Source organism: Macaca nemestrina, chromosome 8 (genome assembly GCF_043159975.1).
Source record: "Macaca nemestrina isolate mMacNem1 chromosome 8, mMacNem.hap1, whole genome shotgun sequence".
Taxonomy (NCBI): domain Eukaryota; kingdom Metazoa; phylum Chordata; class Mammalia; order Primates; family Cercopithecidae; genus Macaca; species Macaca nemestrina.
Genome location: NC_092132.1, coordinates 35,887,816 through 35,911,062, shown reverse-complemented (window position 1 = coordinate 35,911,062; position 23,247 = coordinate 35,887,816). Strand labels below are relative to the sequence as shown.

Below are 23,247 nucleotides of genomic sequence, written 5' to 3'. Positions count from 1 at the left end.
TTGTCCTACTACAATGAATATAATTTTGTGGAGTTTTGTTTCCTCACAGTAGATGCTCAATAAATAATTGTTAAACGAATAAACAAAGCCACTGGTGGCAAGCACAGAATCCTGGGGCTTGCAATCCCTCCCACTGAATGTGAATAGTGGCTCCCGTGTTCTCATAGTCCTCTCCACCAATTCAAATAATATCAATGGAGAGCATTGGTTGATGTTTGCTATGCTCCATGCTCTGACTCAGCATTTTACTTATATTAACTTGTTTAATCTTAACAATAAACGCTCTGAGGTGGGTAGGGCTATTTCACAGATGAGGCAAATGAGGCATGGAACGGTTAAACAACTTGCTCAGAGCCACACAGCCTGGAGTTGGTGCTGGCATTTGAGCCAAGGCAGCCTGGCTTCAGAGCCCACACACCCAGCTAGTGTGCTCTATGGGGTGGCCACCATGCCTATGAACTTTACTACACTTTTTTCACTCCTTCCCCAGGTAAATGTTGGGAGTGGTCAGGGAGTAGCTGCTTCCTTCACAGAGGTTAAAAATGGAAGCCCAGCTAGAGGAAAAAAAGGGTGAAGTCAGAGACTTCACAGCTAAGAGACTCATAGATTCACAGAGAGGGGGTTGGGAGGGAAGTGGAAGAACACTAGCTTCCTATGCAGATGAGTACACAGGTGAGTGAGGGAAAGAGAGAAGGGACAGAAAGAGGAGCGAGCATAGAGTCAAGGGTTGGATGGAAGACAGCCATGGATGGCTAAACACAGGTGAGCCATGTGACCACAGTAGGCAAGGTAGGAAAAACTACCAATTTAAAAATCACTGTAAAAAAACAAAACAAAAAGCCTAACTGAATAATAAAATATGAACGAACAGTAATCTGGGTAGTTCTACGGACGCATAGGTGCAGGTGAGTCACCTGTGTAAAGCGTATTAATTACAGAGCAGGAGACGGTGCCTACTTGCGTGAAGAAGAAGACCGCTTGCTCCCCGCAGTCGACATATGGACCTCAGGAGCGGAAATGCTGCCTGTGCTGCTCGAGGAGCTAAAATCAGCTTCACTGCCTGAAAAACAACAGGGGAGAGAGAAGCGTGAGGGAAAGGAAACCGGAGAACACGCTGGCCAGTTCCCTGCCTTCCAGGTCCCTGCTCCCTGCATTTGCACACTATTGGCAAGTGCCAAGATCCCAGAGTTTCCAGGCTCACAGAGTTTTCCTCAAAGCAGTCAAGAGAAGGCCCAGCACAAGGACATCATTTCATAAATACAGCTAAGATGCACAGTAAGGCTGGTTTCATATAGAGGCCGGTCTTCCTGCAGACACTGTCAACAGTGACCCAAGCGAGTCAAGAAATGCACTGTTCTCCCGTGTGTGAGGCTCTCACTCCACAACAACGGGCTCACCCTACTTCAAGCAAAAGAAAAAGAAAAAGTAAATACTGATCAGTCCAAGAGCAGTTTTTCCAAGAGAGTTTATCTTTGGGTTTCTGTAGTCAGCTAGTCATACTTCAATTTGGCACGTTAGGTTTGGAGACAGTTAACCAGTGAGAGGCAGTCAGGAAAGAGCAAAGCCTGGGCTCCCAGACTGCCTGCACTGGCACTATCTGAGAACTGACTTTCTCTGACTGCAGTTTTGGTTTTTCTTTAAGGAATAGATCCTTAACAGAAAAGCAGAAATTTAACAGTGATAGGACCTGTAAATTCCACTGAAACTTGGAATTTTAGCTTCAGAGTGGGATTACAGGTAGGGATGTTCATTAGTTTGCAAAGATCACATGATACTTTGAGTACAGACTACAGTTGGGTGTGTAATTATAATAGAAACATGCTGTGCAGTAAAATAATTTATATAAATTAATCCTAACAAAAATATGTAGTTCTAAAAGAGTGATAATGGAAACATTCTCATACACTGCCTGGGGAAGTGAAAGGATGTGGAAGAGGCAAGCTAGAACAATGAGAAGAAGAAAAAGAATTTTTTAAAAACGTGAAGTACCATGTGCTTTTGAAAAATAAGTCTAGGTATACAGTTTAATCTGACCTTGTTGCTCAACTCCTACAACACAATTTGTGCCTCTTCTGGTCTAGAACCCAGAGCCAGCTCACATTTCTGGGCTGAAGAAAATATGAATAGCCTAAATCCTTGATTTTCTAACAAGCAGTGAACAATAATTATCATAATAATGACTATTTATTGAATGTTTACTAGGTCTCAGGCCCTATTCACGATGCTTTCTATGCTATATATTATTTATTCTTGACATCTTTGTAAAATAGACATTAATCTCACTGTTTTACTATTGAGAAAACTGAAGCTGATTTGCCTGAAGTTTGTAGGTGATAAATTCTGTCCGGGACCAAATCTTCATACTCCTTCTCCCATACTATGCTTTATCCTCAGAAAGGCAGTAGGAAGAAGCAGCGGAACAGGAGAAGTTCTTAGAGAAACTCTACATTACCATCTCCCTAACAGGCCAACACGAACCACAGGTACAAGATGTGTCCAGACTTTGGCCTGCTGGGGAACAGATTTCGCTCTCTGATGGGCTTTATTAGTTTTGCTAGAGAGGAAGGTAGGTAATCACAAGGTAGAGAGAAAAAAAAACATCCTTTCCCTGGTTTCCAGGAGCTCTCAGGAACCCCAGCCTCTAGGAAGTCCAGGTCTCTAGGAAAGAGACCGAGAATGACCCATTAGCCAGATGACAGCAGTGACTCCTGGCTCCCAGCAGAATTCTGGGAAGATTAGCATGGCAGTTTATCAGAACTGAGACCAGCTATTCCTTCTGGATTGCACAGACTTTGTCTAATGATGTAATGAGCTCCTAGAAGCTTCCCAAACTTCATCAGTTGACTCTAAGGAATGCACTGGTTAAACTGTAGTAGTTCAATCTCAAGGATTCATGATTGGTAATGGAGTCCAGCAACATGAGATTCCTGACAGCCTAACTCAGCCAGCTTTGTTTGCTAGTAAATTATCACGTTTGTTATCCAATGATAAAGGTAGGCAATTTTCAAAAATAGATCCTGTGGTTACAGCCATCAGGTTTAAGATATTATTTTCTAATGTGCAATTATTCCTCTGAAACACTCAGCTTTCATTCCTTTCACAAAAGTCCATTGATTATAATTGAACTGCTTGCCTAAAAGCAGAAATTCTAGAACAGGAACAGATAATTGTGGAAAATCCATTGTTACCCCATGGTGCTTCTGATCTGTGGTAATTACGTTCTGTGAACTAAAAGGACAACTTTGTTCTACATTTTATTGCTACTGGAACTCAATATATTGACTTTTATGTATTTGCAGGGCCTAAGGTCACTTTGTTTCAGCACTTTCCTCTCTTACTTTCTGTACATCTGAAAGAGATTAGAAGGCACAATCGGGTCCCTGCAGCTGTATTCAGGACTATTTGAATAGCACGATAGTGAAAAATGAATATACTACTTCACAACTATTTCAGTTTATGAATTTAAAAAACACAAACTGGTTAATGCAGTGTAAAAATCAGTGAACGCTTTTTAAAGGATACACAGGAAAGCTAAATGTAATACATCATCTGATATACTTCCTTCAATACTAAGCAAAATAACTAAGAGAAAAGCTGGAGACCTAATCACCGCACCCCCATTTATCTATTAGCCTGCAACAAAGATACAAGGAAGGAGAGGCATTCTTTATTCATTTCCTTTAAACAGTGTATGCAACTAATATATTGTTTTCAGTGCTCTTTTGGGTTATTAAAATCATGCACAGAGTACCTAACCTAAAAACATAGAACCTCGACTGGGCATGGTGGCTTACGCTTGCAATCCCAGCACTTTGGGAGGCCAAGGTGGGCGGATCACCTGAGGTCAGGAGATTGAAACCAGCCTGGCCAACATGGCGAAACCTCGTTTCTTTTTTTTTTTTTTTTTTGAGACGGAGTCTCGCTCTGTCGCCCAGGCTGGCAAAACCTCGTTTCTACTAAAAATACAAAAATTAGCTGGGCGTGGTGGTGAGCACCTGTAATCCTAGCTACTTGGGAAGCTGAGGCAGGAGAATCACTTGAACCAGGGAGTCCGAGGTTACAGTGAGCCAAGATGATGCCACTGCACTCCAGCCTGGGTGACAGAGCAAGACTCCATCTCAAAAAACAAAACAAAACAAAAACAAACAAACAAACAGACAAAAAGAAAAAACATAGGACCTCAGCTAGGCAGCCTGGATTCAAAGCCTGCCCCTAACCCGTATTAGGTGGAAAGTTTTAGCCAAGTTACTTCACTTCTCTGTGTCCCAGTTTCCTAATTGGTTAAACAAAGATGATACTCATAGCGCCTGCTTCATGGGTTTCTTGGAAACAATGGATGTCATCCTCATTAACAGTCTTTGTTCCTCATCAATATTGTTTTCGATCAGCTGCCAGGTTAGTGGAGTGTTATTCCAGGACTGAACAGACAGGATGAATTTGATGACCTTTAAGATAATGCTCTGATGCCAAACATTTAGTGACTAAGCATCCTGCTGCAGAAGGCATTTTTCCAACTCTAAAGAAGCTATGCCCAGTGACCTCCAGAAGTTCTGGCAGTTTTTTGTTTCATAGCACTGCTGAACTGTTTTGAGAGATATTCCTTTTATTTATAACGTTAGGATAATTAAGCGTTCTGTGCATGTATGCTAACGCCAGGGAATTAGAAAAGGAAGAAAAAAATGAAAACAAAAAGAATACGTGTCCAAACCGATAGCTAACTGACTTATTTTTAAAGCACTGCCTGTAATCTGGTCTCTTAGGACATTATTAATTTTTCCTGTTTTCAAGATATGGAGCAGTCCTCATACATCAGAACACCACAGTATAGAGCAATCCTGAGATCTACTAAGCGGTATTAAGCCATTCTAAAACACTGATTTAAGTAACCCCAAACCCTCTCTTATCCTTTATCACTGCAAAGCTATCAAATTAATTCACGTTGGACCACCTCAAATAGAGGCAGTAAAAAAAATAAAATAAAATAAAATAAACCCACCTAGTTCCCACCCCTTCTCTCCTATCCTCCTTCTCCACCCATCCCCCCAAAATACACAGATTTTTAAATTTACAGGTCTCCAGGGAGGAGAGAGGAACCATTTTCACTGAAGCCAAGCACAGCTATTAAGGAGCAGCAGAAGCAGTGGACACATGCAATTATAAAAGATACTATTAAAAGAAGCTGCTCTAAAGTACATTCAGTAGAACTGACTCTTAGCTGCTAAGGCTTGGGGGGCCCAGCCAAGGAATCCAAGAAATGCTTCACAGCCTAAACAGAGTTTTTGTTTTAGTTTTTGCAAAATTACTTTCCTAAACCCTGTATAGGTATTTATCTCAGAAAGGGAATATTTAGTTAAATGATCAATACATTGATAAGATACATATACAGGTTTTTTAAAATTTGAGAATAAAAATATTCTTGAAAAATTGTAAATGTAATTTCCATTTATATCGTAGTTTCAGAAAATAGTTTTCTTCATTCTGATTGATGCTCAATTGATGGAACTGCCATATACTTAAAATCATACACACACATACACACACACAAACAGCTAAACACAAAAGAAGTTCAAACTTATAAAACTGCTTATGGGAAAATAGCAAGGTCAAAGCCAAATAGATACACTGAAAAAATATTTACAACACATGATAAAAAGTTAATCTCCTTAATTTACCAAAAGCTCATAAAATTAGAAAAATAAAACCTAACAAAAAAATGGGCCAAGGACATAATAGGTAGATGAAAGAAAAAGAAAAAGAAATGACTGATACACATGAAAAGTCATATAATCTATCAACGTCACTAAAAATATAAATGAAAGTAAGGAGACATTTTCCATCTATCTGATAGGCGAAAGAGTCTGATAATGCCAACCCTGTTAAGGGTTTGTAAAAACAGAGTTAGTAAGAGTGTGAACTATGCTACATGCATAAAAAGGAAAACTGTACTGCTAGGAATTTATTCTGCACATAAGGACCCAAAAAGGCAACCTAGTTGTCCATCAATAGTGACTGGTTAAATCAGGTGGTATAGCAACAGCCTAAGAGAATACTCTGCCATTGTGAAAAGGAGTGACATGATCCTGGGTGTGTCGAAGTCAAAAGATATCAAATACCTGTTATTAGATGAGAAAAACAAGATGCAGAAAAGTGGGTACTGCAAATCTGCTTTTTTTTTGTAAATAAATCTTTAGATAATATGTAACCTGCTATAGGCACAGAACATTTTTCTTGAGGTATAAAATGATCTGTTAATAGCGGTGTCTCTTGGGAACAGGAAAGTGTGGATATAAAGAGACTCTTATTTTCATTTTGTTATCTTTCTGAGCCATTTGGCTTCTCTAACCATGTGCACATTATTCATATTATAAAATATATATAGGAGTTCACTGACATATGAACAATCCATTTTTTCCCTTTAAAAGTATAAATTTCTTAAGGAAAATCTTTTTATAATAAGAGTAGTCACACCATATTATGTAGTATTAAGAGAGTTCTGGAGTTGAGACACCTGGGTTTGAATCTTGGCTCCTCTACTTGCTCTCTGTGGTGCCTTGAGGAATGAATTTACCCTCTCTCTGCCTTAGTATCCTCATCTATAAAATAGGGATGAAGTTATTAATATTAAGTATTGCTAAAAGATTGTGGAAATTCAGATGACACATGCAAAGAAATGAGAACAATGCCTGGCATATAGCAAGCCCTCAATAGTACCATTTTAGCTGAAACTACTGGTACAGTGGCCCAAAGGCCAGAAGAAGACTTCTCAAGAAAGGTCTTGATTACATCTATCTCTTAAAAAGAACTACAATAGGAAATGCTTTTTTCTACTCATACATTTTTAAATTACTTTTTGTAAAAGGTGATTTTCCTTTTGCCATTGTTCAGCAAAGAGCATGTTTCTGTTTTTTAATTCTCTTTCTGTGTGTGTACCATAGGGTGTGTGTGTGTGTGTGTGTGTGTGTACCATGGGGGTGTGTGTGTGTGTGTGTACAAAAGCACGTCTCCAAAGATCCTGATTCTAAAAGAGACTCCCCATGGATGCCTCCAAAAGTTCTAGAGTCTCTTGTGGTTTAGAACTCTGCCTTCAGAAAGTCCCAGGGAAATATGAGTAGATTTACTCTAGTTCTTATCTTCGCAGGGCCCAGTCTCCTGAGTTAGGTAGCTTGGAAGGTCTGAGAAAGGGAGGAGGCCTTAAGGAGGCCAAGAGGGTCAGAGGCAACGCCACCCAGTTCACTCCTATACCTTGGACTGGCTCAGCTACCTGTCTAAGCAGAAATACAGGCAACCCATCTGCTGAACAAGAAGAGCGAATGAGAGAAATGATAAGCAAAGAGGGTGTAAAGAAACCAATAAACAAGGGGAAGCGAAAGTTTCTGACAAGAAGTAGCTATAAAGCCCAGCTCCACCTGTCACTAGTTGTATATCTTGACCAAGTTTTCTTAACTTATCTAAGCCTTACTTATATATGTATACACATACATTTTAAAAGGTTAATTTATTGTTTATTTAGCAAAAAGTTATTGAGCACCTGCCATGTGTCAGGTCCTGTTTTAAGTGCAAAGATAATGATTCCCATCCCATTGGGTTGCTGTGAAAATAAATTGAGTTAATGCATAGAAAGTGCTTGACACACTCATAAATACAAATTTTAAAATTATTATTAATAATGCAGTGGTCCCTAAACCTAACTGTGCATGAAGATTATCTGTGAAGTTTAATAATAGTGCAGATTTCTGGGAAACTCTCACAAAAATTCCAGTTCAGAAGATCTGGGAGGAGGGTGAGCCAGGCATCTGCATTTTTGATAATTACGATAGCTGATTGTGCAGCAGGTGGTCCATGAACCATATTGTGAGGAAGAGAGCTCCAAACGTAAAAAAGTGCCTGGACTTTCTCTCCAAGTCCTGTCAAATTGCAAGAGCTTTCTTCAGTGCGATGTGAACAATGAGTGAGCAGAAACGAAGACAGACAGGCCAGCGAAAGGATGAGGAAGAAATTCATGGACAAACTGCACAGGAGAGAAGAATTTAACTTACAGAATGATCTGTACCCTCACGGCTCTCCAGGAACACTTTCCTGGAGTGAATACATTATCAGAGGACTGGAGGGAAAGATGGAATGTACATAAGGCACAGGTTGTTTGAAACTGGGCCAGTTCCAGCCAAACTCACGTACACAAATGTTGGTTTGCAAAGCTAGTAGGATACTTAACAGTTGGTTCATGGTTCAAAGTCCTCATAATCCTGTTGTAAAAGAGGAGGGGCCAACCAGTGTGCAGTTGAACATGTCAAACGCCATTCAGCAGAGAAAAACATTTCACAATCCAGCATACGCTGCATTGGGGTTATTCCATCAGTGCCAACCTGGATTTTCCATGGCAGACATGTTTCACAGCATCAAAGGAACCACACACAGGCATTCATCATCTCCCACACTGACTCAGCTCAGGAACCACTCCAGTAGCAGGCATGTCCAACGGGCAGCCCTCCCCCCACTGCGTTTCACCTAACGGGGCTGGGAAAGGTTACATCCACTGTGGTCATAAATTTCATCCTAGCTCATTATCTTGGGGACCCAGTAAAAACAGAGCAAATCCTCCCTGAAGTATTTTCCAGACTTGAACATGTTACTTATCTTTGATTTCTTGTCAAATTTACTGAAGTGAATTGAATTTCTGCCCCTTTAAAAGAACTAGCTGGAAAGCCTGCTGCTTCTATTTAAGGAGAAGCATTTATCCAGTGTTTACCAAAATGAGATGCCTGCCCTCCTGTCTGGCAGGAAAACCTAAATCAGGAAGAGCAGTCCTAATGGTAGTGCTGGGTGCGGAGCAGGGGTGTCACTGCAGGAGGCGTTCATAGGGGAGGAAGGAGGTGATGAAGGGCTGGGAGAGAAAAATGGGGAGTGAGACACCAGGAAAGACAGAAGGTCAGGACGGGGATAGGATTTAAGTCTATGACTCAGTCCAGAATATAAGGGAGAAGGAAAAGATGAGGAGGTTTTGGAGTCACCTCATCCTCCACTCTTCTTCATCTCAGTGAGGTGGTGCTGTCTGCTTGCAATTCTAGACCACAAATGGAATAAAACACCCACTTACTGGGAAACAGATGACATAATTCACAACTCATTGCCAAGACATCCAATGGGGCCCTAAAATAATGTTGTTGTTTTTTTTTAAACCTCATTTCTGTACTTAAACATGGCTTTTCTTAATTGATTCTAAGATCTAACAGCCTTGACCATTCAACCCCCATCTTCGTCCCCACTGTGTGACAACCTCCAGGGTACATCATCTTCTTGACCCACAGGTTCCTTCCTTCCCTTGGCAGTGGCACTCAGAGTGTCAGGAAGGTTGCATCTGTCTCACATGTGGCTCACTCCCTGGATTTTCTCAGTAGCACTGACCTCCAACTCCACTGCATTTAAACAGAGCAGAGTTCCGACACCAGACTCGGCCATGCTCCCCTTCCAATATCTTGACGTGCTTTCACCCTCCTCTCTCTTTCTCACTTGCATTTTCAGTCTCCATGAAGTTATTTCTCTTTGCCTTTTTCAAAGTAATACGGTTTAGTAGTTTCAGTTACTAGCTGTGTGACCTTGGGAAATACAAGCTCTCCGGGCTTCACTTTTTTCTATGAAAGGAGAATAATAATAGTATCTATTTCATAGAGTTGTGTAAGAATAATGTAAGATAATATATGTAAAACATGAAAAATAGTGCTGGCACTCAGTAAACACTTTAACATTTCACTATTATTTTTATTTTTCTTCTTATGATTACCTTCTTTGAACCGTATCTAGGTCCCAACCCATGTGAGGCCAAAATCTGGAAGAACTTAGAACAGGGACACGGAATGAGGCGAGGCTGTTGTGTGGTGTGAGTGGCAAGAAAGGATTCAAAACAAGCATGAAAATAAAAAAAGAAATAGAAGATGGTCCTGGCAGAGGATGGTAAAAATTTTTCTTTTAGATTATAAATCAATGAGTAAGTCTTCCTTAGCTGTATTGACTGAATATCCCAATTTCATAGGAAGGCCTGCAGCACACTAAGCAACAGGGAGCTAATGATCCAGACCTTCTTATAGGGTCTGTGGCTCACAAATAACACATGGTGAGAGCTATTATCTCCACATTAGTTCATATTTGTGTGTTCCCCAGCTCTTTGCTAGCACATGTGGGCTGAGACCATAGTTCTGCCTTCAGAGACAGGCAAATGTCTTAGGAGGGACACAAGTTAGGTGCTAAGAGAGGTCAACAATGGGAAAGACTGTTTCCTGCTGGAAGCATGAAGACTTCATGGAGGAGGCACACTGAACTAGCCAGGTTTTGAAGCCATTTACAACAATTCATGACTGTAGCATGCAGAGCTGTGGAGACAGCACGGGGTGAAGGGAACAGCATACAGAGATGGTAACGCAGAAAGAATTAGAAGCAACAGCAGGCAATGAGGCAATAAAGGCAACTGGGAGGCAGGTGAATTTAAAATCTTCCTTAGACACAGGTCCCAGTGGTTGCCACTGGTCAAGTTAAGAGTTGCTCATATTTGACACATAGGTCTCTTTTATTTTCTAAAATCCTCACTTTCACTTCTCTAAGAAAATATGCAAACATATTACCTTACTCAGAGAGGTGAAAATGAAAGAAAAGGAAGCACATATTTTTCCTATTCTAGGGATCCTACAGCCACAATTCTGTCTGAAGTGATTCCCCTGACAACCCTTAATGGTCTACTGATGCGTGCCCTTCATGATCTCCATTTAGAGGTTGAACATGCTGACATGTGTGAGGTGAGGAAGTGGCAGGTCAGAGAATGCTGTATGAAACTAAGCATGGAACTATTTTTCTATAGATGAGTGACATTTCATTATTCTTTCTGTGACCTAGAAAGCTGTTCTCTCAATGTATTTTTTAAAAAAATCTCAGATGCAAAGAACTGGATTAATCATAATTCTTGGTTTTTGACATTCTCTCATCATTGGCCCATGCAAGGCTATCATTAGTTTGTTTATTTGCTGACTGCTCTGTTTATGTATTTATGTTTTGTTTATGTTTAATATAATAAATAAAGAAACCACCAACCCATCACAAAAACTAGAACAGTGACACTAACTTGCATCCACCTATGTGGTCTTCCTTCATCTTATCCCCAGTTCACCATTTCCTTGCATTCACTTTTACAAAGAATGATCACATCTATATATTTTTAAAAGGTAGAATTTGAGGATTTTGGTTTTATTTGTTTTTAACTTTTTAAAATAAATAGGTTATCATGATGTATATAAAATCTTTTGGGACAATTTTCATTCAATATTATGTTGCTAAAATTCTCCATATAGTTGTAGTGCATTCATTTGACTGCTATATAATATTAGAGTGTGTGATTTTTATCCATAATTTATACTTCATTCTCCTGATAATGAGAAAATGAGTTGACTTTATTCCAGTTACTCGTTTAGCTAGATTTTCCATTCCAATAAACATGTATTTGCATTTCTGGAGTCTAAGAAAAAAAAATCAAGAGGAAATCTACTCTTAGTAATATATTTCATAGGCAAGAAGAAATGCTCTGTGGACCACCTGTCCTTACAGATTGGTACTTATACCCTTCTTCCTGTCGTTATGAATAAATAAAGGTAGTTATGAAGAAGAAAAGTAAAACTAGAATCTCTGTTTTACCTTATTCCAATTTTAGGGTCCAACATGCCTAGGGTGACCCCTTGTCTCATGGTAGCTCTGACCTTGAATAGCCCTAGAAGATCAGGAATTACCTGATGCCCTGTTGAGTCTGGCTTAGGTCACTTCACAACCCTGTACTTAGTCTTGGCAAGGAGACGAAGCCCATGAACATGAGAAGCTGACCCAGAGTTGCTGGATTATGCATACAGCCTCATCGAGGGAGAAACCTCTTGTCCCAAAATGGGGAGGAAGAGTGATGGGAGAAAGCTTCCCTGACAGTATGTGCTGGTGTTTAATGCAGCCCAGAACTTGTTCCTAATTCCAAGGCCTAATTCCAAGTTGCAAGTGAAGAAAAGATCTTCATTTTAAGGCAAGCCCCGCTGTTTTGGAGAAGGGGAAGACACCATGTAAGTCTCTGTATTAGAGCTGGGTGAAGTGGCTCCCGTCTGTAATCCCAGCATTTTGGGAGGCTGAGACAGGCCGACCAATTGAGCCCAGGGGTTCGAGACCAGCCTGCATAAAATGGTAAAATCCCATCTCCAAAAAAAAAAAAAAAAAAAAATACAAAAACGTAGCCAGGCATGGTGGTATGCGCTTATAGTCCCAGCTACTCAGGAGGCTGAGGTGGGAAGATCAATTGAGCCCCAGAGGTTGAGGCTACAGTGAGCCATGAACATGCCACTGCACTCCAGCCTGGGTGACAGAGTAAGGCCCTATCTCAAAAAAAAATTTTTAAGTCTGTATGAGGAAGTAACTGCTATGCTTTATAAATGTTAAAGGCAAAGTAAACATTTCTATCTTTTGATTTTTATCTAAGCATCTATGTGTTAGAGCTGATGACTTGTCACTTCCAAATGTCTTTGTGAAGTTAAATGTCTGTTCAGCGAGTCAGGCGATTATGGGATAGATTTTAAACCATCCTCAGTGAGTCAGAAACACGTTCCCAGGTGGTGCTGATGCTGCTGGTTTGGGACCACTCTTTGAGAGTCACTGTTTCAGAATAATGAGAAAGACGACTAATTTAGGAGCAGAGATGACATTTTGTAAGATTAAGTAACTTATGGGTAGAGGCGAGACCCAGTAATGTAGGTTTTAATAAGCCCTCCAGGAATATGGACACTAAAGTTTGAGGACCACTGCTCTAAGACTGGCCTATGCCTGAGATCCCCCAGCAGCTTCCTGAATGGCTGCCTCTGACAAAGTGAGAGCAGCCGGCTTGTCTGTAATTTAACATACAGATACACACTGTAGTATATATTTTGAGAACCATTTTTACATATTTCACATCCAAAAGGAGTGAACTGCTTAATTTACTTGGCATAATACTGAGTGGTACTAACCATGCTGTATGTAATTGACAATATGTATTTAACAGCTGTGGTTAAGAGCAGGTGCTAGCATCAGCAGATCCAGGGCTCAAATATCTGCTCTTTCATTAACGACAGTGTGACCTCAGGCAATCACTTAACCTCTCTACACCTCAGTTTACTCACTGTAAAAAGGTACTAAAAGAGTGCCTATCACAGGGAATTTTTGTGAGAATGAAACGTCATAATATGAACTACTATAAGTGCACAGTAAATATTCATCATCATCATCATCAGCCTACTTATCCATGTGTTTGGTATGTGTGCTGCTAAACACTAAACTTTTCCAATAATTCTTGCATATGGGCACTATAGACTATTTAAGTAATGTGATTTAAGAAGGACAGGTATTTATTAAGTGACTAAACTCTAAATACAAATGATAAGTTATATATGACCTGGTTTCTCTCAGGAATAGTTAGAAATGGCTTGTTATGTTCACACACTGTTCAAAGTGCCTTACAGGCATTCTCATTGAATCTTCATATCAAGCATATGAAAGAGGTACAATTATTATTCCTATTTTACAGGTGAGAAAAGTAGACAACATGTAACTTGCTGAAGGTCACACAGCCCTTATGTGGGGATCTGAAACATCACAATAAGATTCAAAATATGCCTTAAACACCATGAAAGTACACCTGCATGGAACTTCAAGATTTGGGGCAATTTTGCACCCCACTCCCCAATTCCACCCAAAGTGTTTGCTTGCTCTTGCAAGGGGCACACTGAAACCTTTGAAAATACATTTACAAACAATCTGCAATAAAAAGTCGCAACAAAATTACCACTACTCTATTTTGCATGCCCTACCAGAGAGCAAACAATTAGTGAACACAGACTATACTAGCAAGGAGACTGCCCTTGCACAGTAAACAGTAGGGCTGAGTCATTCATCTACTTTCAACAAAGATAGTAGGATTGAATCTTCATTCTTAAGCAAAAAGTTAACATAATAGAAATATATTTTAAAGAAGTGTTTCCATTTGAAACATCAAATAGGTAGGGTTTTTTATGGTACAGTCTGAGGACCACCTGCATCAGTATCACCTGGACTCTTTGTTAAAAATACAGATTCTTGACTCATACTCCAGATCCTCTGATTGAACTTTCTTTAAGTCAGTCTCATAATCCATCTTCATAAATTGCCCAGGTGATCTTCTGTGCATGGTAATGTTGTGAAATCACTACAACAAATGGTTCTTGTTTTCAAATCTGTCTGTTCAGTAACTGTGTCATTTGTCTGCTCTTTCCCATCCTGAATGCTCCACCTAAGGCCATCATCATTTCTCACCCAGAATTACTGAAACAGCATCACACTGTGCCCAGCTGCTCCTTGTGGCCCTGAGCAGTCTGTCTTCCACACTACTCCAGAGAAGAAACCTCATTAGGCAATTCCCTTGTTGAAACTCCTCAATGGCGCCCTGTGTCCATAAAGTCCAAACTCTTTCGCATGATTTACAAACCCTCCATAATCTCTTCAGACTGTCATACCACAACCCCTGCCAATGGAACCATTCACAGTTTCCTGGAGGAGGCATGATATCCTCTAGAGTCCCAGTTTTCACACACGCTGTTCCCTCTAGCTGGATTATTTTCCTGTCCCTCTGGGCCTGGCTAACTACTACCTGTTCTTCAGTCTCAGTCTAGCCTTGACCTTTACTTCCTTCAGGAAGGGGATTAGCTGGCCTTCCTTTATCTGACCCCACCCAGAATTTAACAAGTATTTATCACATTGCACTGCCATTGCCTGTTTGCTTTAACAGATTTTCCAGTATGCTTGTCAGCTCCTTGAGGGCATGTTCTTTTGTACCCCAGTGTGTCACACAGCGTTTAGCACAGAGCAGGTGTTGCTGTTTTGAAATGTTATTTCACAGCATTAAAAGTTTCTCCACCATTGGCATTTAGGAATAGCTCCTCTTTCTCCTATTTTGCCCTTTAGGTTGGATTAACAGACTGGTGTTATTTCCAATTAGGACAAAAATACTCCCTTCCACTCCTACTTCCAGCCTGTATGCCCAAACCACTTAAAAGTCAAGTTTTCAACCCAGGATACCAGCATGCAAAAACCATGCTAACAGCAAAGACCTCTGTCTTGTTCATCACTGCATCCCCAGAGCCAAGAGCACAGAACCTGGCTTATAGGAGACTCAGAAGAATATTTAATGAATGAGCAAAGAAAGGTACCAAAAGAACTTAGATATATGATTGCAGAAATGGTATCATTAACTTTTGAGAAACTGGAAAGGATGGGAGGTAGAAGATTGGAAATGGGCAAAAAGTCTACAGGTCATGAATGTAGAGAAAAGATAAATTCTGAAAATCACAAACTTGTTTGGTGTTGATCTCCAGTGAAATTGTAGAGAAGGTCCTTTAATAAGGCAAGAAGGAGCCAGCAAGAGTTCACTGGGTCAGATGTGAAAAACAATCCGCACTTCCTTTTTTTTCTGACAGAGTTATCATGGCCACATACATCACATATCTGGAGTTCAGCACATGTTTAATGTAAACACTTAGGATACTCTTATGAACAAGGTTGACATGTGTGCACTGGGTGATAGCACAGTCCAGTACCCACAGGATGTTGACAAATGGACTGTCTATCAACCTCCAGGGAAATCTCTAGTAACACATCACCTGGCCCTGGTGTTGTCCATATCCTATTTAACATGCTTTATTAATGACACGAATGAAATCATGGATGGTATGGTGTTGACGGCAGACCCCTGATTACACAAAACCTTGAAGGGATAACAAATGCATCGGATGACAGCGTCAGATAATAATGCCACTAGCCACTGTGGACTCAGAGCCTACTCTGTCAAGAACTCTACAGCTGCTATTTCCTTTGATCCTTTCTCCCAAAGACATACAAGTAAAGACCAGGAAACCAAAGTTCTGAGTGATGCTGAGACTTACCCCAAATCACAGAGCTAGTAAGCAACAGAGCTGGCTTGTCTGATATCATTCTGCTTGATCCTTGTGATCAGTATTCACAAAGATCTAAGGACAGGAAACCAAGACAACAATGTTCAATCTAGCCCATCTCAACTATGCGTTAAACACTTTCTACGCTAAGGCACTGGATTGGGAAGGCATGGAGATACAGAGTTCCAATGCTCAAGGGTTTCCTAGGAGGAGTTAGGCTATGCAGACAAACAACCAGGACATAAGTCAGAATACAATGAGGGCACACAGAGAGGGAGGGCACCCAGAGAACACAGAGGACGAAGAAATCTTCTTAGCTAGGGTGAAGGGATGACGGCAGGGGAACACGTCACGGGAGAGATGACACTTGAGATGGGCCTGATACACCAGGAAGAATATAATGTAGTGTTGGGGGCATGGACAGGAGTTGACCTTGGGTGAAAGAGATCACATGAACTAAAACACAAAGGAAGAAAAATACAGGGCATGTTTAGTATATATATGGAGTTCCTTGTATGGCTAGAATGTAGTGATCAAATGAGAAAATGCAGCCAAAAAGGTGAGTTTTAACCAGGGAGTTGAAAAACGTAAAAACTATGCTATGGGCAAGAGGGAACCATGACATATTGAAGGCAAGAGAGAACCATGACGAGTTTTGTTTGGGGTGGTAACATGAACAGTGACGCTTTATGAAGACAACATGACGGCAATATCTGAAAGAGAGACTGGAGGCTGGCAGGGAATTCAGGTGACTGTTACAGTTTGGAGATGGGTCATAAGGCAAGGGAGAAGGAACGCTGAAAAGGGAGACCTTTTCCAGGTAGCTCTTAGGTTCACAAAATTAACTGTATAGGTTCAAAATCATTTGACACTCCAGGTGAACCAAATGATTAAAAATAGAAAAAGGATAAAGTCAAGTTAAACATTAAAAAAAACCTTTATCTTATGCCATATGCTTGATTGCAGTGTTCCCACATAAAAGAACAATTGAATGGAGATACGTATGTTTGGAAAAGCAAACAAAATGAGAAATACCTCAATCAAATGAAAAGAACAATGTCTCTTATATATTGCCTGAAGAATTTGTGAAGAATTGGATAATCTGATAAGAATGGATTGAGGTACTACAAGGTCAATGCTAGATTTACCCTCTGTGTAATTTTCTTTCCTTTTTTTTTTTTTTTTTTTTTTGAGACAGGGTTTCACTCCCATTGCCCAGGCTGGAGTGTAGTGGCACAAACTCAGCTCTCTACAACCTCTGCCTCCCGGGCTCAAGTGATCATTCTGCCTCAGCCTCCTGAGTAATTGGGACTACAGGAGCATGCCACCACACCCGGCTAATGTTTGCATTTTTGGTAGAGACAGGTTTCATCATGTTCACCAGGCTGGTATTGAACTCCTGACCTCGAGTGATCCACCCGCTTTGGCCTCCCAAAGTGCTGGGATTGCAGGTGTCTGTAATCTTTAATGTAAACTTTGTTTGCAAGCACAAATGTCAATACAATAAAACAAATAAGCTGGGAAAAATTTGGCAATTTCTGGCATCTGCAGGGAGTGTGAGAACAAAAGCAAATGGAGAAATGGAAGGCCTAGTGGCGTTGGGGTTGTTTTTAACTCTGACATGTGTTCAAGAAACCCAAAAGAGAAAGGAAGAAACAGAATAATGAAGTCACGAGAAAGTATTTTCAAGATAAGTGCTGGCAGCATAACAGAGAAGTGTCTGGATCAGGTGATGTGGTCAGAGGAAAGCAGGTGGAAAGCAGGTGGAACAGCTCCTACACGCCTGCCCTGGGACACCTGTGCAAGGATCACAGAGCCCAGCGTCCACCCCAGGAAGGGAAATGCACTTGGGATGCCTCGTTCCTACTTGTCTTCCTTCTTGAGCTGGGGCAGAAGCTGATGAGAGGCAAAGAGCTCTGTCTCCAGCAGCAGGCAACAACATTTCACCTCATACCATTGTCTATCAATTGAAAATGATTCTCTCTCTCAAGCTTCTGAACAAAATGTTTTTGAATTCCCACTCATCCTTCCAGAAACATTTTCTACAAATCCTGGTTTGGTTTATAGCACTTGAAATGCACGAAGCATACTCACGATTGGATTTTGCTCTGCACACAAATTATGCTCTGCATTTCCTTGGACTCCTTTAGTGGAACCTTCCCCAGGATCTCACTGTCAGTGACGTCTGGCACAAAGCACATGTTCCCAGGCCAACCCTTCGCTTGCCCAGCTACTCTGCCCCACCCCCCTACACAAATTAACTTTTAAATTCAAGTGTACTCAGTGTTCTCTACTTTCTCCACCCCTTCCCTCTCCAGCCCACAATGTTCTGTGAAAAACCAAAATAAAATGGAAAAGCAAAGCAGAGTATTACGAAAAATAAATCAAGGCCATTCTTTTTAGGACCATCAGAGAGTGTTTGCATGGCATTAAAAAAAAGGGAAGAAGTAGGCTTTGGAAACAGTAGTTTTGAAAATACCCCTAACATATTTTAAAGGGCATATATCTAAGGTTGTAACATTATTTTTAAAGTGCAAGGAAATGTTAAAACACACATTTCAGTACAGTGGTTACCCTTGTGGGAGTCAGAGAATAGGATCTGGGAGGAGTGTACAGGCACCTTCCCTGGCGGCAACTCTTAAAGTAGACAGTGAAATCACAAGTTTTGCTTTATTATTATTCTACCCAGTTCACGCATGTCACATACATTCTCTTTATGCATCACATTATATGTAGTATTTATAAAGAAGTAAGGGAAGCAGCAAAACTGAATGTAAAACAAAAGTTAATACAGTGATTATCAGAGAGAAATAAAGAGAGAAGGAAAGAGAAAAGATAACATGTTCTTGTTCCTAGAGAGGTTCACATTCTAGTAGAGAAAAGAGCCATCTAAAAAAATTGTTATTAAATATAACATGGTGACCATAACAATAGAATTTAAAAAAAAAAAACACTGCCTCTAAGGGCATACATAGTATTTAAATTAACAACGAGTGCATGTAAATTTCAAATCCCTAAGTGTCTTTGCCTTAAAAATATAATTTTACCCTTCATAAGTATCAATATTGCATTACATTTCCTGGGACCCTTCCCACACCCCAGAGTCTAGGTAACATGGTGGTCCTCTGGGCTCCCACTGGACACCGCGTTTCCTCCTGAACATATCACAATGTACAGGGATCCCTGGTTTACTGTTGTACCCAGTGCCTGGGTCACTGCCTAGCACATTAATAAACATTCGTTTAAAAAAACAAATGAGTAGCATTACCAGGTTCAGTTGTTTTAAATGGTAGCTGAGACTGAGAAGAAAAGGAAATGCTGAGTTGGAGAATCTTATCCAAAACTTGAGAATGACCCAGTGTTGCATGGGAAAAATCCCTTTACTGTCCCTGGCTCTCTGAGCTGGGCAGTATAGGAGACTATGGCGCAATCTGCAGATTCTAACCATTGCCCTGTATGCACTAGTGCTTCTAAGCTCATGGCTTGGATCTTTCACTTCTTCCTCTAACGATGAGGGAAAAGGCATTGGAGGTCAGGCAGTAACCCAGTATCAGATACATGCATAGCTTTCATCTTTCAAGAACAGTCAGGCCTGCCAGGAGTCTCTGCAGAAATCAGATCTTCTTGGCAGAGGCTTGCAGAGCCTGCCTATCTCAACCTCAGAGGTGAGTACAAGAAGCCAAACACTCAGGAAGATCCAGTTTCCCTGAATAATGTTGCTGCCGTGTAAGACAAGGAAGCATCCCTTCCTCTGAAAGTGCCACAAACTCTCCTGACAGAAAAGGATGCAACAAATAGAAATGTCAACTGAGACCTCAGAAAGCTCCCCAGATATGACCCGAATATAATGACAGAAGCACCAAGTACCTAACAAACAACTGACGAACTGTGCACCATCAAAGCATGTGCATGCGTGACTAATAACAATGGAATAGAAAGTGGGGCATTATTTTGTTCACAGACTAGCAGAATGTAAGTAAAAGGTCACCATGCTAGTGAGGATATCATTAAGGATTTAATTGTTCCATTGCAACTTTAAAATAGAAGGCTTATTCTAGCTAGGCCATCTGAGTGATATTGCATCTGAAATTATGTTTAGCTAAACATATTCAGCATGTATGAACATACGTTGATTCCAAGTTCCCAGCCTCTCAAGACCTCATTTTAAACCACATCCTACAAATGCTACCCGCCCCCCCACCCCGCCTGCTCCTTTTCTTCATTCAAGTGACTTGGTATAGTCCTTGATGCACATGCCACGTTTTTTCCAGGGAAAACAGAAGGAAAGAAGAGAATATGCCAGGAAGAAGTGGAAATTAAAGTGGCATTAAAATAAAAATAAAGCTGCAAAATATAATCTGGGTCAACTCTTCATGAGTTTTAAAATAAGCACCAGCAGGCTCAGCACATATGGCATTGGTTTTATGTATTTTTTTGGCTCAGATGTCACACAGAATTAGTGCAAAAGGAAAAATCCCAGCATGGGGCCTATTTTTATACAGATTAATCAATCATTTCCCATCTCCTTCTCTCCCATCATTCCCCAAACTTTGAACTTAATGAAAAATGAAATTGCTTTTTTTCAAACTATGTCATGGAAATCCTTTTAGGAAAAAAAGCTAACTTAATATTTGAACCTAGATTTTAATCATCACATTTTAAATTCAAGTTATAAATATTAACTAGACTTATGCTATGGCTCAGCCTCTTTTATATTAAACATTTACTGTGATATCTTATGTATCCATTTTGTTAATAGCAACACAATTTCATATATATACATACATACACACACACACACACACACACACACACACATATATATAGCAAAACAACAAAGCCACACATTTGAAAAGATAAAAAACTACTACTGTATATTTCACTTTTTGTTAGGTGCATTCTCATGTACATAAAATCCCACAATTCCCATCAAAGTGTTAGGCACATAGTAGATTCTTAGTTAGTATTTGATAAGAAATTTGATAGGCTGAATCAAATTGAAACAAATAATTGTTCAAGCTATTAGCTAATGCCTCCCTTGACTACCAGGCGTTGTAAAAATGGTGATAATGTTTATAGTATTCATAATACAATAGAAGCTATTTTTTGTATGCTTCTATTCATATATATTCTATTCCTATAATCATATGCCATTGATTATTTCACTGAATTTTCAAAGCAGCCTTATGTGAGTGGTACTCTTAGTATCTCCACTACATAGATGAAAGAAAAGTTTTAGAGGGAAGAGTCAGATATTTTGAGGTTAAAAAGAAATCCCATACTATGCTGGGTTTTAGAGGTGGGTGGGGGACTTCATTGCAGATATACTGAGAAAGGGATATGGGGCTTTATACTATTGGTGCAGTAAAAGTTTGGAGAAAGTGTCATCCACATGGTTTCCAGGGTTCCAAAATCATGATCTCTATAGAATTTCTCACACACCCATGTTTGTCTGCTATTCCATCTACTGTTAGAAATTATATTTATGAAATGTTAAGTTAATCACCTAAAGCTTGACCCCAGTGACAAAGCCAGGGACAGAGTGGTCCTTGGTACATTCACATTCTCAAAGGGTGGTATCTTTTCACCGTTCTCAGCAATTAAACTTGAACCATGACTAACCATTGGAAAAGATGACATGAACACAGTATGTCCTTTGCCTGAGTAGTCATGAGCACAAAAAAGTAAACAAAGTTAACAATCTAGCATAATGCTGTGTTCACTTTTTTATATGATTAAAGATGAATTTATCTATACTAATATAGCATATGTTTTGCTTTTTGTTTAGAGCTGCCAGATGTCAACTATATATGTGAACAATCTAAATATCTTAATTTTACACAATTTTAAAGTTACCGAACTAAAGTTGGAGTTGCCATAAACATAGTCTTTCTTTTGTTTCTACTAATTAATTTTACCACCACAGGCATTAATCATTTGCCCAGCAGATGAAAATACTTTAAGATGACTCACGTGTTTTACAACACTACAAACCCAACCTTTATGCTCTTGGAATGTACAGTAAAGAAGAAGTGTTAGGTCAGATCAGTTAATAAAAATAAAAATGTTCCACATCCCAATTCCATGAGCATTAACTGTTTCAGAATTTCTACTGGATGCCATGTGAGAAAAGTAAATTAAAACTGGCCAGAGAGAGGTGCTCTCAGTAATTTTCATGGTAATCAGGCAGACATGGGTATTCCCTTTCCTAATCACATGCGCAGGCTCTCTCTTGATAATAAATACGTCGTGTTTCAGCCTACACAGAGGCCCATTTCAAACTATGTGCAGTGCCAATTAGCGTTAATTGTGGCTGTGTTCATCTATTCCCTTAGCACACCACTGGTAAGGCCAGGCTTTTCATTTACAAATGCAACATGCAATGCTCATGGTTAGAAGAGCATTCTAAATGTAATTGCCAATGGTCAGTCTTTTTCACTGTGGCAGCAAATTGACTTACAACTGCACAAATAGACTCATAAATGACAAAGAGTATTTAAAATAACACGTGTATATTTTTAAAAGTTTAGTTATAAGACCATGCATTCAGAATATCTGAGAGGTGAAGATGAAAACTTGTTTTAGGCTCCATTTTGGCCTACCATAACTAACTCTCACACACACACACACACACACACACACACACACACACACACACACTCTAGCCTCTGTGATCCAATATAATTATTTACTTACTGTGACTAATACTACTTACTTAGAAGGTAAGCTCCGTAGACTTTCATGGCAAACATTGCCTCTGCAAACAACCTCCCAGCACAGACTGGGGTATGTCTTTTGCAGAAATACAGTGTGTGCAGCTCATATCTCAGTAGAGTACAGTCTCAGAGTGGGGTATCCATGGAGACTGAGCCTTCTGCATGTGCAGGGCAAGGAAGTTACTCTGCTGGCACCATAGCAACAGGAGGCAGAGGGAAAGCCAGCCTATCAGGGAAGAGCACAGGGCCTTCTCCCTGGTGACTGCAGTGTTCCAATGAAACCATCGCCCTCATGAATGGACACAAAGCATTTGAAGAAATACCAAATTGTCAAATAGAAGTAAATGCCTACACAACAGTCAAGATGAATCCTTGGACAATATTGGAGCAAAACGTATAGAATCTTTCCACATTGATTATAATATCCCAATGGGCAAGCAAGACATTATATCAAACCCCACAGAGCCTGAAATTTTATGGCAAACACAACATTTTGAGAAAAATGCTTGGTGTACTCCAATGAATTCCAGCTATTTAAATATGCACGACAGTTCACAGCACTG

At 40.1% G+C, this 23,247-nt stretch overlaps 1 protein-coding gene across 10 annotated transcripts in view; it reads right to left on the bottom strand.

The window, feature by feature from the left end:
- Positions 1-23,247, bottom strand: part of LOC105475969 (syntabulin) — a 116,721-nt gene that overhangs the window by 10,890 nt on the left and 82,584 nt on the right. For 9 of the 10 annotated variants that reach the window (XM_011731502.2, XM_011731499.2, XM_011731506.2 and 6 more), the window contains one exon: positions 958-1,060. In XM_011731502.2, the coding sequence (XP_011729804.1) occupies positions 958-1,060 (103 nt within the window). Of the gene's footprint in view, positions 1-957; positions 1,061-22,683; positions 22,880-23,247 lie in introns of those variants that run through there. The other variant, XM_011731507.3, reaches the window with a different exon arrangement.